This window comes from Colias philodice, chromosome 2 (assembly GCF_061535455.1).
Source record: "Colias philodice isolate Cphi_HAF_F1 chromosome 2, ilColPhil1 Martin Lab GWU primary, whole genome shotgun sequence".
Lineage (NCBI taxonomy): Eukaryota > Metazoa > Arthropoda > Insecta > Lepidoptera > Pieridae > Colias > Colias philodice.
Window position 1 is genome coordinate 7,066,834 of NC_143087.1, and position 16,774 is coordinate 7,083,607.

The following is a 16,774-nucleotide window of genomic DNA, read 5'->3' on the forward strand; positions in this document are numbered from 1 at the left end:
GGGCGCGACGCCCGGCCCGCGGCCAGGGCGCGCGTCCAGTAGTGCGGCGCAGCCATGTCGGGCCCGGCGCGTGCGCGCCTTCTCGTGGTCCACATCGTTTTCGCCACCCTTCTAGTACTTCAATGGATTCCAACTCCTGCTTCAGCTGTAAGTACTAAAGTTTCTTTGATTCGCACTGTAAAAACGACATCAACGCGTTCGGCGCTAATTTTATGTATGGCACATGGTACACTTAAGTTTTCGCATCACAATAACAAAGTCGATATACTTAGTAATTGTTTCACAAAGTATGACTGAATTAAGGCTTGTAATTAATGTTTCGATGAATGACGATTTATATCAGATACACGATCTAAAATGACCATAAATGAAATGTCAAATGAGACATGTATTTTATTGTAATATAAATTTAACTACTGCAGTCTTGGATTTTCTCCATGCTATCTACTATGTTTTCATTTATAGTCTTACATGAAACGTAAAAATGCAAACAAGAAACTTTTTAAAACAATAGAATCTGACATTATTGGCTGATGTTTTTGCTCACTCATTGAGATTGCATCACAATTTAGTGGCTGGTGGTTTTTTTATAGCTTAAGAATAGACCTGGATCTGTAAAATAATGATTTTTACTTAACGTTATTTTCAGGTTATTTTTTGAAATAATTAAAGTTTGAAAGATAACACCTACTATCTCCGTATAATACCTATTATGTCTATGTTAGATTCTATCAGATTTCCAGAGAATTTACATTGCATGTTGTTTAACATAATACATAATATACATATATACCCAGACTACCGGCCGAATTGAGAACCTCCTCCTTTATTGTTGTCGGTTAATAAAATATACGAAAGTATAATAACAATAATTAACTATAACTTGGAAGTGTATTAATTTCAAAATTTTACAGTTATTATAGTCTTTAAATAATTAAATAAATTTTAAGTCCTTTGCAATCCCACATATTTATATTTCTCTCAAACAATTTTCTAAAATTTCATGAATACTTTGTATTTTTTGGTTCATGTTAAAACAAAAGTTTTGTGTTCGATAGTCCAATCATTAAAGATTGGGTTACATCGTACTACGACTGTAGATCATAGGCGCGGAGCATCAATGAAAAATGTTGCAAGAGCGGTCAAGAACAGAAAAAGTTGCTTAGGTTGGGACAACTTCGATCACAGATAATATATATGCAATATTAAAACATAATCTATGTCTCTCATGAATTTAGGTTTCTGCCAGTAAAACAATTTTCAATATCGGTTGAGTTCATTGGATAACTTTCTACAAACAAAATTATTAACTCTTCCTTTTTAATTTTTGTTTTACTCGTTGTACTTATATACGTTTGATCAAATAAAAAAATCCTGCATTTAAGTACATAATAAACAAAACTCTAGATGTTTTACATAAAAAAATGTTATAAGTACAAGCTATATATGTATACCCTATATTTTATGGGTAACTAGATTTCCGCCCGCGGCTTCGCCCGCGTTTTCAAAGGAAAACCCGCATAGTTCCCGTTCCCGTGGGATTTCCGGGATAAAACCTATCCTATGTGTTAATCCAAGTTACCCTCTATGTGTGTGCTAAATTTCATTGTAATCGGTTCAGTAGATTTTACGTGAAAGAGTAACAAACATCCATACATCCATACATCCATGCATCCATACATCCATACATCCATACAAACTTTCGCCTTTATAATAGTATTAAGATAAGATTAAGATAAGATTAAGATGTAGAGGCTTTTTTCTTTAAGTTTGCTTTTAATCTAATAAGTTGACCGTTTCGTATTGATTTAAAGGATCCTAAAGCGGTTTCCAAAGTTCATCTACAACTGATAAAAAGTATAAAGCTCGCTTATATCTATTAGAACAATCTAATAAAAAGATAATATTTAGAAGCTAAGAATATAGAGTCAATGCCAAATACAATATGAAAAGTATGTTGTGTGTGTATTTAAGCTTCTGTAGTCTATCTCTATACTTCACAAACACGTTAGTTATTATAGTGCTTGGGGATATAGAGTTTACGTAGTAAGTTACTTAATCTATGGTGCCTAGCAAGAGAGCCAGAGCCTCATATCTAAAATTGTACAGCCAAAGGACAAATAAAGATTTTTTTTATGGTAGTCTGAGATGACTAGGAATATGACGTTTACCACTGTAACTATATAACGCCTTTTCTTAAGAAATATGACTGAAAGAATTGAACTGAGGCTCAGTTTAGCCCCATTGCTTTCTTCAATAAAATAAAAGTTAACAAAGTTTGTTATAACATAAAATATTGTTTTATTCCTGATTATAAGCTTGATTATTTTTCTAGAAGGGTTAGTTATGTTTTTAATTTTAAAAGCAAATATTATCATTAACATTTGTTTATTCGAACTGAGAAATGTATCCGTAAAAAATTAAACTTTATTAATATTATTAAGGAAAGGAAGGAAATATTTATTTCAATATTTGATTGTTTATATTTAAAACTAGCTGTGCTATGCGGTTTTACCCATATTGATCCGCTGCTATTGGTCTTAGCGTGATATAACATTCCTCGATAATGGGCTAACTAACACCGAAATAATTTTTCAAACCGGACTTCTTCCGAGGACCGTTCTTGATATAAGCGCATTCAAACAAACAAACAAACTCTTCAGCTCTATAATAGTAGTATAATTAATATTTTGGAATAAGAAAGCGATAACTATAATCGGTGTAGTTGAAAAAGTAGAAAATTGATATGAACGTGCGAGCTTCTTCAAAATTAATTTTCTCTATTCCATTTACATTTAGAACTAAAAACAGTAAGACTTAGATTCATATTGTAGTACTAATTTAAAAATATAGTTATCCAAGAATATAATTATTGCGATTATTTCGATAAAGAGGTATTTGTAGAGCAACCATGGTCTACAATTAATATACCTGTCTATTTTATCATCCCTATCTTTGATCATGTTACTTTTACTTCATTAATGTATCTCAAAAAATCTACAGAAAGTATAATTATTTTTTTTTAAAGTGGGAAAATCTTGCATAGATGGCCACGACCCCCGGGGAAGGAACCGTGGGTTATGTCGGATTCTTACCGACTAAAACCCCACTGTGTTCCGTCGAGCCGCTTTAATGATGGGGCCGCGGGTATTGTTTCGAATTCTTCCGCTACAAAGTAAAATTACTTACCCTAATGTAAACATGTAATTGGATTTTATCTTGAAATTCATTCTTCACAAAATGTTTTACCTATTACAATAAAATAGCATACTCTCCTTTCTAAGATCTATCTCTATTCGAAAATTTTAGTCATCTGTTATCCTGAAAACGCTGAATAATGTCTAGATATAAACAAACACAACCACTATAACTAAGGTATCCTTTCCTTCGCTTCTCAAGAGCTTTACCATTACCAAGTATCAACAAAAACTATGCAGTGGTTTTCGCGCAAAAGAGTAACATAGACACTTACCTCCATCCTCATGAACTTTCACAAATATGTATAAATCGCATATTAGTATGTTTAATGTAGGTATAATATCAATATCCTATTAGTATTATCTTATTTAAAATAAAATAAAATAAATAACTTTGAATGTAATAGAAAGATAAGACATAGGTTAACTAAATATAAATCATAATATGATAATAATTAGTAAAATGGAAGAAAAAATAGTTAACTCTATGTTATCTGTTAATTCTATAAAGTCTATGAGAACTTTAATTTTGCAGCATAGTGTGTCAAAAATTACATTCTATGTACATAATATCTGTTTTTAGATAAGATTGTGTTCAAATTCATATTTATATACATGATAATTTTCAGTGCAAAATACTTGTTTTTACACAATGCGACAAATTTACAAAGCATAGGTATATTAACTGTATTCTGCAAAGTAGGTAGGTACACTTAATTCGAGGAAATACAAAAGATAAATATATTTTTAGACCATGATCTCCGACATTTTTGTATTGGTTATACACGCGCAATTTTTTAACACAAAAAAAAAAACAATGAGAACATGGTATAGATATAGATCCTCTATGTGCTCGTTAGTTTGTCAATCTCGTGTTACGGTAACCTTTGCTCCATTATCACTAACGTTTTTATTCGGTATATATCAACTGGCAACAACAATTCTTTATCGTCTTATAGCCTCCTGACCTAAAAAAACAGTTAAGTATTCTTTTAAAATGTTATTATAAAAGTGAATGAATGAACATCAATGATAAACTAAGTATATGGAGTAGATATACATATATAATGACATAGTTTTTAGAGATTGCTTTCAAAACTTTTTTAGACAAGTCACGTCGACAGGTCCATAAGTAGGTAAAGTATTTAGGATATTACTAATATGATTAACTTAAGCCTTAAGGCAGTATTTAAATATAAATTGTTATTTCTTAACGAGTATAATGATAATTAATATTCTACATAAGACGGCTATTTTTTGGTTTTAATTGCTTAAAATAGAAGAATAATTAATATGACATTTGAAATTGTAGAGTTAAAACTTAAAAAGCAACTTCCTTTGTTACATATAGTTATATATATTTAAGATGTTTGATTTGAATTCTCTTAACTAACTACTAAAAATAATTACTTCAGTATTCATCTTAAATATATATAAGTAACAAAGGAAGTTGATTCTTATGGATATTGTGTTATGATTTTAGAACTTAATTAAATCCGCGTCTCTGATATTACAGCACGCTGAACTGATAATAGACTCTGCATTAAAAATATATCTTATCATTATTAAACTAATTTTCAACATTTTGGGTTATAACCTTTGATAATTTAGCGGACAAAATGTTCGTTTATAATGATATATTTTACATATTAAGTATGTGCGTAATAATTTATGCCGAATTTCTTCCTTCCCTAGATGCGTAAATGTATCTTATATTCGGAAACGCAGGTAATTTTGCTCACTTTTGGATCGGAAATCAAGAAGAGAAAAATAAATATACCCACATGAACAATTCATTTACATATTTCATTTCCTTAAATGTAAAAACAGACGGGACTCTCGGGATAGGTTTTATCCCGGAAATCCTACAGGAACGGGTTTTTCTTTGAAAAGACGCGGGCGGAAAGCTAGTATAAAATAAAACCATAATGAAAGAATAATGTAAACACAAAGTACCTACTTATTTTTCTAATAGATTGTGCTCTAGAAAAAATGGAATTTAATAAAAAAATACCCAGTCATTTAAATAATGATTATATCTTGAAATTAAAATTACATATAATATTTCGAGTATATATTAATCCATCAGGCCCCGGAATCACAGACACAATAGAAAATCTATTGTGTCGCGGTCGGATCTGGCCGTTCGGGGCTCAATGGGTTAACATATGGCAGTTATATTGGCGATATTATAATGATAAGTATTTCTCCTAATGGAAAAGCTTTTCGTGACACAGTACTATAAAATGCCTCTGAATTGCAGTTGTAGTTATGTGGTTCCAAAAATTGGAACGTCTAAATATATTAAATACCTACATCACCTTTGATCTTGATTAATATTTTGGATGCTGTAGATAGTTGATATGGTATCGCTATGACAGTGGGTTTTAACATTTGTGAACCAGGTCTTCCATCGAGGAAATAAATTGAGTAAATATTATAATTTAGAGTAGGCTATCAGAGTCATACAAATAGGTCAAAATCAGCTTCCATTAACAAAGCTGTCGTAACGAGGTCGCGACATAAGCGGCAGGATCTGTTATCGAGCCGACAGGAAGCTTTTATCAACTTGTCGCTTAGTATAACACAATTTTTGCAATTGTTGCCGAAATAATTATATTTCTACTCCCACGATGCGATATCAAATAACTAATAAGTGATATGAATTTTTGTGGCTATTTAGCCGATTGCAGACAAAGTTATGTACTTACCTTTTTCATTTTTGGTACAAATAAAACTTCTTATAGAAACAAAATTACGAGCAGAAAAGAGAAACCATCTATGATTAAAAAACCGGCCAAGTGCGAGTCGGGCTCGCGCACAAAGGGTTCCGTAGCAGCAAATATAATAAATTACAGTTAAATCAACCTATCTCAAAAACTATAAGAGATACTTTGATCAAACCAAAAATCGTTGAAAGAGTTAATTAGCATGCATCACCTCTATTTTTTTTAGAATTTTATACCCCGTAGTTATAAAAATAGAGGGGGGGGGACATACTTTTTACGACTTTGAGAGCTGATATCTCAAAAACCGTTCACTTTAAGAAAAATGTTTTTTAGAAAACTTTATATCATTTTAAAAGACCTTTCCATTGATACCCCACACGGGTATGTACATCGAAAAAAAAAATTTCATCCCTCAGTTACATGTATGGGGGGCCCCACCCCCAATTCTTTTTTTTACTATTTAGTGTCATATTTTTGTAGCGGTTCATACAACACATATTCCCATCAAATTTCATCACTGTAGTACTTATAGTTTCCGAGTAAATCGGCTGTGACAGACGGACAGACGGACAGACGGACAGACGGACATGACGAAACTATAAGGGTTCCGTTTTTGCCATTTTGGCTACGGAACCCTAAAAATTACACCTACCTTTGGTAAAATTATAAGGATATAAATACACTAGCTGCGCCTATACGATAGAAATTTAGAAAAAAAAAATTTTTCTAAATGATTCCACGATAAATGAGCTATCTAAAACCGAAAGCATTTTTCAAATCGGACCAGTTGTTCCTGAGATTAGCGTGTTCAAACAAACAAACATACAAACAAACTCTTCAGCTTTATAATATTATTAGTAGGTATAGATAATACATTAATAAGGTAATGGAGTTTAATGTCTTTTCAAATAAAATATTAACAATATTTAAAGTAAGTAGTTAATTCAAGAAATTCCGTAGGGCCGTGACAGGATATTCTATTTTACCTATAATGTATCTTTAATTCTTCAAACGAAGCTTTATTCAGGAGCTTTATTATATTATTTTATAAAATGCCTAAATGAGATAATATCCGCGGCTGCATAATAGGTCTTTTAAAATAGCTTTAGGTACGTCTTATTTTTGAGTTTGTTATAAAATAAAATATAAAAATATATTTGTTTTGATGTTGTCGCTGCTAAACGTTCAGTAACTTTATTCCGGGGTGAGTCGTCCTGTCAATGCTCGGGCTCAATTCATGAGTCGGTTGTTTTATCGCCGTGACGTACATCACACTAGAACATTGAACCCTAGAGGAAGTATGCTACGTTCCTCATTTTTAATCGATTTTTAAAATATATAACTTTGTTTTACTTAAATGATCGTGTTCCAGAAGTGAAAATTTGTTAAGGATCTATTGACATAGATCCTTGATATACAATTAAATTATGTAATTAGATTAAATCTACAATAATTCTCAACAAGAGTGCATAATCTGTTTAATTTTACAGAATCATAACTGTTCTACCAGCTAAAACTGTGCAATAGGTACGCAAGCTTTTAGTAACTCGCAAGTTGATTTTATTACCTCGACTCTCGAGCATTGCACTGAAAGTTATTGCTTACTTCCAGTAATGTGAAATAGGTCAATAGTTTCAGCGCGGCAACAAAAGCCAGTTGAATAGACTGCTATGTTCTTCAGCTATATTTAGATTAATAAGTCACTGACTGAATAAACAATCCATACCTATGAAAAATTACTACACAACTTATGTAATGGATTACGTTATTACATCAATAAATTGATGATTCGAAGGTTTCAGACGTTGTGGTTGTTCGTCGTGTTAAATAAAAGTGACTGTTGTTCATTAGATATCATGAGATCGTTGGTTCGAATTAGGTATATTACCCTATTATTTTCAATCTTGCACTTGGTAATAGTTACTGTTCACTAAAAGCTTTTGTTTACCATTTAGATTATATAAATAAATAGCTTTCCACCCACGGCTTCGCCCGCGCAGTCAAAGAAAAACCCGCATTGTTCCCGTTCCCGTGGGATTTCCGGGATAAAACTTATCCTATTTCCCGGGGTAAAAAGTAGCCTATGTCCTTTCTCGGGTATCAAAATATCTCTACACCAAATTTCATGCAAATTAGTTTAGTAGTTAAGGCGTGATTGAGTAACAGACAGACAGAGTTACTTTCGCATTTATAATATTAGTATGGATGACAAAATGAAAAATTAGTATTCTTCAAATTGATTACATATTTATATAGGTGATTAATTCATCAAACCGTAAAAATAAGGTTATTACGCTAGGTAACATCTATTTTTGCAGTATGATTTAGTCATATTGCAACTACAAGCAATGTAAATCGGGAACACGTTTACGAGTTACCGGGGTCACTAGATTCCAGTAAACTGATCGTAAATCCCAGTTGCTCTCGATTTTTTGACATAGTTATAATTATGGATGATAATAAAACAAAGATATGACAAAGACACTAATAATAAAAAATGGTTGATTACACTAAAGTGCAAAAGTCATCGCTAGTACCTACTCATTATCTTTAGTAAAAGTCGCGGATATAATTTTTGAATATGTATATGTACATAATAATAGATAAATATAATTTGTTTCCCTTATGTGTTGTAAACATCTTTCCTTGGCAATATTAAAATTATTGGCATGTGTGATTTTTTATACCCATAAAGACACGCAAATGTTTGTCTTTGGCTTTCTATTATTCTCATACAATAAGTCAATGAAAGCTACAAAATTTTATAAAATTCCATTCCTACATTTACGTATTCAAGATAAATCAATTACAAACTAAAATTTCGAAGTTATTGCTTTTAAATTGCTGAATTACAAACAGAATGGCACGTGGTGGCCGGGAGGGGTGAGGGACGGAAACTGCGGGATGTGCGAATGGCCGTTATCGCCTGGACACTGCAATGATTGTTTATCCAGCCTGTTCCATGAATTGCAACTAATGAATCATTCGTTCTATAATCGCTGTTGCTGTAATACCTACCATATGTCATCATCATCAGTTCATGACATAATGCTTGTAAAAATTCGGCAAACTAATGATCTTACCTTCTGCCTCCGCTAATCGGAACACCAAGTTTTTAATTGTAATTACTTTTGCAGACGGAATAATGTATTATTTGTTTGTGCAAAGATACGATTACATAATTGTTTAATAGTAACTTGTAGATACAATTATGTTTTTAATCTTTCTCTGCTAAACAGGACAAAATTTAGCCTCATGCACAAGTGTCGTATTTGTTTAATGACTTATGAATTAGTTTGAATGTAATAATATTGAATGAATATTATTTTTAATTGTTATGTTAAATTGTCTAGTTGTTACTACACGTAATGCAAAGAATATTGCTGACGTCTTTCGAGTCTCGCGGCCTGCGCATTCTCGGAATCGAATGGCTTCGGGTAGATCTATGTTGATGAAATCGAAGTGCTTCGCTATCTTTAAGTAGCAAATTGAAAAATATTTAAATGCAGATCCAATATATTATGTACACTCAATAGAGTTTATAAAAATCATGGATATCAGCTTGAGTGGCTGATATTCCGATTTCAGTTAATAATAATCGTTTATAACGATATAAATAATTTCTTTCAGTATAGGTAATTTTTATCAAGAAAATAACTTTCTATTTTATTAAATAGCTATCCGCATGATAAGAAGTGGCATAATTCTTAGGGAGTATTAAAATTATAATTATATGTGTAACGTATAACAACGTATAACTATAATTAACATATAGAAATATTTTGCTACGCAATTCGCTTGTCCGAGGACACGCATGTCAACCGGACGCACCGCGAGCGGTCCATATCGCCTACGCAGCAGGAAGTACGGTGCTGGGACCTCGCCGTTTGCAAGTTCGTACGCTGAAAATTAAGCTTCGAGCTTATAAAATATCGTTACACTTGTTTTATCGCAAATTTATGAACCTGAATAAAATCGGTTGCCAGGATTCATCGCTATAAAAATGGATGTATTAAATATGAAGTAAATTAAATGTCTGAATATGTATTATAAAATATAGACCGTACATATATCCAAAATGTCATCTGTATATAATAAATAATTACGTATCTTTAGAAATGAATTTAAATGAATATAGTTTAAAACGTAGATTATATTATGTTTAGTGTTTTATAACCAACAAATAGGTCACAAACGAGCAGACGCAAAACAATAAACTAATTTAAGATTATAACGTCAAGAGAATACGTTTCGGTGATATAGTGCTTTGCTTTGATTGAAATGGTCCGTCAATTAGCAGTCAAGTATTATGAATGAGACAGGTTCCTGGGAATAAGAAACAAGTTGACCAAAACTATTTATTACCCACATTTTCTTCATTTATATTTATATTGTTGCAACCAATACGCATAATAATGGCATTCGCAAGACACGCACGTTGAAAATTGAAAATTGCTAAAACCCTAAACTATTATTATAATTCACACATTAGTCAATTAATATCTAAGACATGGTCAACATAATATAAGCCAGCCAGTTGCAAAGGATTTCTCCCAATAATAAAAAAGATAAGTAGCATTTATTAGCACAACTTCAGAGTGCAGTACTGACACTTAGTATTCGTAACTTGGTATGGTTTTGTTCTATTTCAATTCTCCCTTAAGTGTTCGCAATTACCCCACTCTCCCCTACTAAAAAAGTATTATACCTATTACCTGTGACTGAAGTTACTATGCATGAAATAATACGGAAAATAATTATATCTCTACTTTCATATGACCACGCAAAGCCAAATAACAAACTTCAAAAGATGTAAATTGATATCGTTTGAAATATCTTAATAATACACTAAGATGACACTTCGTCTCTTATTAACAGTTCGGATCAGCAAATACCTACCTACAAGCGTAAAGCACGTCTAATAAATAATTGCACTTTTAATTAAGCAAAAGAACACAATACATTTGAATGAAAACATTGCATGACTTTTTAGATTTGCTTGATTTGGCTATAGGTATTTGAAAATTAATCTCCGAAAGCTCCATTTTCAGTACAATCTTAATATACCTACGCTAATAAAAAAAAATGTAATTTGAAATCGTTTATTGTAAATAATGGGTACATTTGAGTTTCCTTTAAACTCTCATAAGAATCAATTTCGAGTCACTAAATTGATATACCCGCATATTTATTTGTGAAGCGTTTCTTTAACGAAAACTGATGACAAGACCGGTTATAAAATCACTTCTGTGACGCAAAACAATAGAAATTCCAAAGGATAGTAGGTATAACTTTACAAAACAGACTTTAAACTAAACTTATTTTATAAGAACGATTAGATTTAAATTTAAATAAATCGTTAAGATTTCCTATTGGATATATGACGCATGTTATTTTTGTGCATTATGTGTTCTACATGCAGCCAATCATAACACAGAAAATTATTGAGACATGTCATTGACAAGGCGAAGTTCAGCCCTGAAATGAATTGAAATTTAATTACTTTTGTAGTAATATAATATGCGAGATAAATAAATAATTACCTATTATGTGTTTAAATAAATTTACCCTGACACAGTACATATTTTATTTAAAAGTTAAGTCTACTGGCACAGAATACATAATAGTAGCTAACTACTGGTACATCACATTAAACGTTACATATAAAATACCTAGGACACAATATTGAATAAAATTTGCATATTAGGTCGACATTATACCCTTGCACTCCATTTAATTTATGTTTCCATAATAATTTGAGCTTGGAATAATATAATAAATTTTAATTATATAGCATCATGACATCATAACATCATGACCCAATTAGTTGTCTTTTGCTAAGCCTATTGAGTTTATGGCTGGATTGCTATGATTGGACCTAGCACATCAAGGTCAATGTAAACACAGAATATACTTGAAAGTTAAAAGAGTTAAGGGAGAAAATGCCGTCAAACTCCAATAAATAATACCTAGATGTTTTGCTCTCCCTGAGGAGTCTCCTGTGAAGTCTTATATTTGCAGCAAATAAATATAAATCACATAGTCAGGAAAAAATACAGAAATCGTTGTTCCAATCATTCCCTTTTTTGTACCTACTGATATTGATAGCTCTACATTATTTCAGTATAACGTATCAGTGTGATACTGAATAATGTATTTGAATATGTAATGTAATAATAAGTTTTGAATACTACATTTTTAATGGCATACACAATTTGTGCGGTAATTTCCTTTTAGTATGTTATCAAAATAAAATATTTTTTATCGATAAAAATATACCTATTTAACTTATTTCCTTAAAGCTTCCTTCTGTAATAATAACATAAAAATATATCTATAAAAACTATAATCAAAGTAATTTATATGCTCTACTAAGTGGTAGGAAGTGCAACGGTCTTACACTTGCTCTGGCAATATGTATGTCAGAGGTCCCGACGATAAGGCACGTTCGTTGTTTTACTTACAGTAATATTCCCGATTAATCGTTATTTATGAATTCATCGACAGCATAAAATGTTGAACTTCTTAATTAAAAGTACTAGACTAACTAGTATTAGATACAACCAATAAAACTTAAAACTGAGACTGCTGATAATCTTGCAAAGCTTATAATGCACTTTACATATTTTTTAAGCAGGTATACTGTACAGACACTTTTAGTTGGTAAATTACTATTATATTTTGAATACATATTAAACTTTATAAATTTATAGGTGGTGTGCAATCAAACACGATGCAACTGCGCCGGCCTAAAAGGAGATCGAGGAGACATTGGACCTCCAGGAATAATGGGAATACAAGGCGATTACGGAGATGACGGTCCTGAAGGTCGCATGGGCATAACAGGGGAGCCAGGCGAATGGGGAGAACGAGGTGACATGGGTGACAAGGGCGAAAGAGTACGTATATAAGTAATATCACCTAGTTTTTTATACCGATGAACATTTAAATATTTATGATCAAAATAAACTTTCAGAGATAATAATACATAAATTATTTTCAGGGAGTAGACGGGCCGTATGGACTTCGGGGTGAAACTGGTCCACAGGTATAAACTTATTATATTTACCTACTCATTACCTCATCAGTTCCGGCAAAACAGAGGAAAACATACAAAAATTACGATTTTATTCGATACACGATTTCTCAATAGTGCATTTTATTCATGGCAGTTTAACTTTGTAGGGTCCATCGGGTTTGTCAGGCGTCAGGGGTTTAGCTGGTTTAGACGGTTGCAGTGGAATTGACGGTGAAATAGGGCAACCTGGTCCGCAAGGTATCCCGGGAGACAGAGGGTTGCCTGGGCCCTACGGTGAAAAAGGATCACAAGGTTTGGCCGGTGAGGGAGGAGTTAACTCACGTGGAGCCAAGGGTGACCAAGGTGAATTCGGTCGCCGCGGTTCCCCTGGATCACCTGGACCAATGGGTTGGATAGGCGATGGTGGATTAACAGGAGAAACTGGCGATCAGGTATGTTATAAATTATGTTTGTTTTAAACCAATGAACATTTTTCAACAGTTTGTATCGAATTAAGTACCTTTTTATTCTATAAAAATAATTTATATTTCAATATAAGTAAACTACCGTAAAATTTAAAAATATGTATAAAATGGTGCAAACATTTTTTATTTAAAAATGACCGATAAGATAATATTTCTTAAAATTCATAATTCATCTTAGGAGTTGATGTCGAAATTTCAATATTAATAATAATAAATAATTAATAAGCCGCGAGGCGAGATACTTGCCCCCCCAATAATTAATAATTCAGAAATAATTATTATTTCCAAATTGCTTAGTTTAAAGCTTTTCTTGTAATAAATAAAAACATGGATTAATTAATCTATGTAGTTGTTAAGTTTTTGTTTTAATATAAAATTAATAATAGCATTTCATTGCCGATCAGAAACCTATATTAAAAAATAAAAAGAATTTAATTGAAATGAGTACAATATTTAAGTAATGTAAAGCGCGTCACACACGGAAATTGAAATGTAGAACCGGATGGCGGTTCTACAGGGCCGGGGTCTTAGTACCTTACGCAATGACAAAAAGAAAAATGATGGTCAGAATGCTGTTACCGGATACCTTAAGATACTGTAATATTTTATATTAGAGAATCTTAACATAAAATATTATAGTATCTTCACCGTGTGTGACGCGCTTAAAACTTAGAATTAACATGAAGTGAATAAAAGCAATATTTTTTATTTCCCAGGGGCCTGCAGGTTTTCCTGGTCCTCCAGGTTATAGAGGAGATCCTGGCGAAGACGTAGTTGGACCGCCTGGTGAGAAAGGAGACCAGGGAGAAATTGGAGAGCCAGGAAGACCAGCACAAACTATTTATATTATCGACGAACTTCAACAAAACGTCACAGTTTTAGCGAAAGGAAATCGAGGCGACAAGGGGTTACGAGGTATGCAGGGGGTAAAAGGTGTAAAAGGAGAGCTCGGTACAACTGGAGCACCGGTTAGTATGATATAATTTTTGAAATACTTTTTTCTAGGTACTTACTTAATTTTACCTAACTAAGTATATACAATATGTGTTTTTATGATTGTTTTTATAGGGACCATACGGTACGCACGGACCACAAGGTTTTAAGGGTGATCAAGGTGATAATGGCCCCAGAGGAAAACCGGGTCATCGAGGTAAAGAAGGTCCTCCAGGTTTTAAAGGAGATAAAGGTGCACCAGGTTATGCAGGTTTAGATGGTGAAGACGGATTACCCGGTGAACTAGGAGAAGATGGAAGGCCCGGAACTCCTGGTGAACAAGGATTTATGGGAGAGCCAGGAATATACGATGATAGATTGAGTGAACCATTAAGGCCGGGCTCAATGGGTCCTCAAGGTCCAATTGGTCCACCGGGACCGCAAGGCAATCCAGGTCTTGATGGTTCTAAGGGGCTACCCGGAATTATGGGTTCTCCCGGCTTACCAGGAACTAAAGGTTTTCCTGGACGTCCTGGTGTAATAGGTATATCTCCTAAAGGTGAACCGGGAAACGATGGCTTTAAAGGTTTACCTGGTAATTACGGACCCCCTGGATATCCGGGTGTTCAAGGAAAAATGGGACCAAAAGGTTTCAAAGGAACCACAGTCGTAGGCCCTGATGGAGAAGAGGGAACACCAGGAACTGATGGTGTTCCTGGTTTACGCGGTGACAGAGGAGATGCAGGTTACCAGGGTCCACCAGGTTATCCAGGCCGAGGTGTACATGGCGTAGGACCACCGGGTGAGACAGGACCACCTGGTAGACCTGGTACTGCGGGCGACGGTGGACAGCCAGGTCGGCCAGGTTATCATGGACCTAAAGGAGAGCGTGGGGATGATTGTCCAATCTGTAGATCAGGTGTGTAGGACTGTAGGGTGTATTAATTTCATTAATTTATATGTTTCTCTTTAAATTATACTAAAAATTTATCAAAATGTGTCAAATGCCGTAACTTACTTAAAATATTACCTTCTTCTATCTAAAATATCAAATTAATTAAAATCAAATTATGATTTTGTCACTTATTGTTTACGTTTTTATTTTAAAGGTCTCCCAGGACCAAAAGGACAAAGAGGTGATGACGGCTTTCCTGGACAAAAAGGATTTATGGGATTTGAGGGCTTACCAGGCCCTCGCGGTCAAAAAGGTTATGCCGGAATCGCAGGAATGCCAGGCCCTAAAGGGCCTAAAGGAAATAAAGGCCCATCGGGAATGGCAGGACCTCCTGGTCAAAAAGGACGTAAAGGTCGTTTACAACATCCAGCTTACGCTCTAACTATTGCGGAATCTGGAACGAAAGGAGAGCAAGGTTAAAAATACATTTAATTCTCATGTTATTTACTAACTATTATGAAGTACAGACAAATAAAAACTGAAAAAATAAATAGGACAACAATTGCGTAAAAATAAAGTTATTTTTGTTTAGGTTTTATTGGAGAACCAGGTCTTTCTGGTGATGCCGGTTGGCCGGGTTTGCCTGGCGATTACGGTATGGCAGGTCTCAAGGGCCGTACAGGTGATGACGGTTTTCCTGGTTTACCTGGAAGAAACGGAACACGAGGACGCGACGGAGCACCGGGTTGGCCGGGAATGCGAGCCGATATTCCATATGCATTCCTTACTGGACAAAAAGGAGACCGCGGAATAAAGTAAGCAAATCGAAACAATATGCTAACTTAAAAGAGAAATCCAACTGAGATAATTAATGTTAATGTTAACGCTGACTTGGTTCATGTCTATAGTATCTAAATATAAAAAAAACATATTATTATGGATGTTGAATATTGAATACTGAAATTTTTTTTTGTGATAAATGGAAAGATTATAATTATATTAGTTTTATAACAAAACTGTTTTTTTTGCAATAATTCAAAAGTTATTTCAAAATAAAAATTAGTCTTTGAATCCAGTACCTACCGAAGACACGCCGACAAAACTCCCGAAGCGTCACCCGAGCGCGTGTGACGTCATAATGTTAGTTTTCACTCATTGCAGTTGATAGAAAAATAAATATAGTTTGAAAAACTAAACAGGATAATAAGATAAATTCATGAAATTATTGTATTGTTACCGGGTTTTTATAAGTATACAAAATTTAAATTAAATCCGTTGGTTTATAGTGGGTCTAAATCGCATCGAAAGGAGAATTAGTTACTTACAAACATATGTTTTAAGCTGATCCTGGCGATCCTTATCTGGATAAAAGGATAAATTTATGATATTATTGTATTGTCATCGGACCTTGATAAGTGTTCAAAATTTGAACAAAATCCGTCGGTTTTAAGTGGGTCAAAATCGGGTCGAAACTTCGAAAGGAGTCGGTTACATACAAACATACAGGTGAAGCTAAT

General features: G+C 33.4%; 1 protein-coding gene across 1 annotated transcript in view; it reads left to right on the forward strand.

Annotated features, from left to right (window-relative positions):
* The first annotated feature begins 35 nt into the window (after window positions 1-35).
* The window catches only part of vkg (Collagen alpha-1(IV) chain viking), a 29,328-nt gene continuing 12,589 nt past the window's right edge, over window positions 36-16,774 (forward strand). The window contains exons 1-8 of the mRNA XM_089705880.1: window positions 36-147; window positions 12,640-12,825; window positions 12,930-12,974; window positions 13,112-13,396; window positions 14,146-14,397; window positions 14,498-15,281; window positions 15,472-15,732; window positions 15,850-16,072. Of these exons, the coding sequence (XP_089562006.1) occupies window positions 55-147; window positions 12,640-12,825; window positions 12,930-12,974; window positions 13,112-13,396; window positions 14,146-14,397; window positions 14,498-15,281; window positions 15,472-15,732; window positions 15,850-16,072 (2,129 nt within the window). The 5' untranslated portion in view covers window positions 36-54. The remainder of the gene's footprint in view (window positions 148-12,639; window positions 12,826-12,929; window positions 12,975-13,111; window positions 13,397-14,145; window positions 14,398-14,497; window positions 15,282-15,471; window positions 15,733-15,849; window positions 16,073-16,774) is intronic.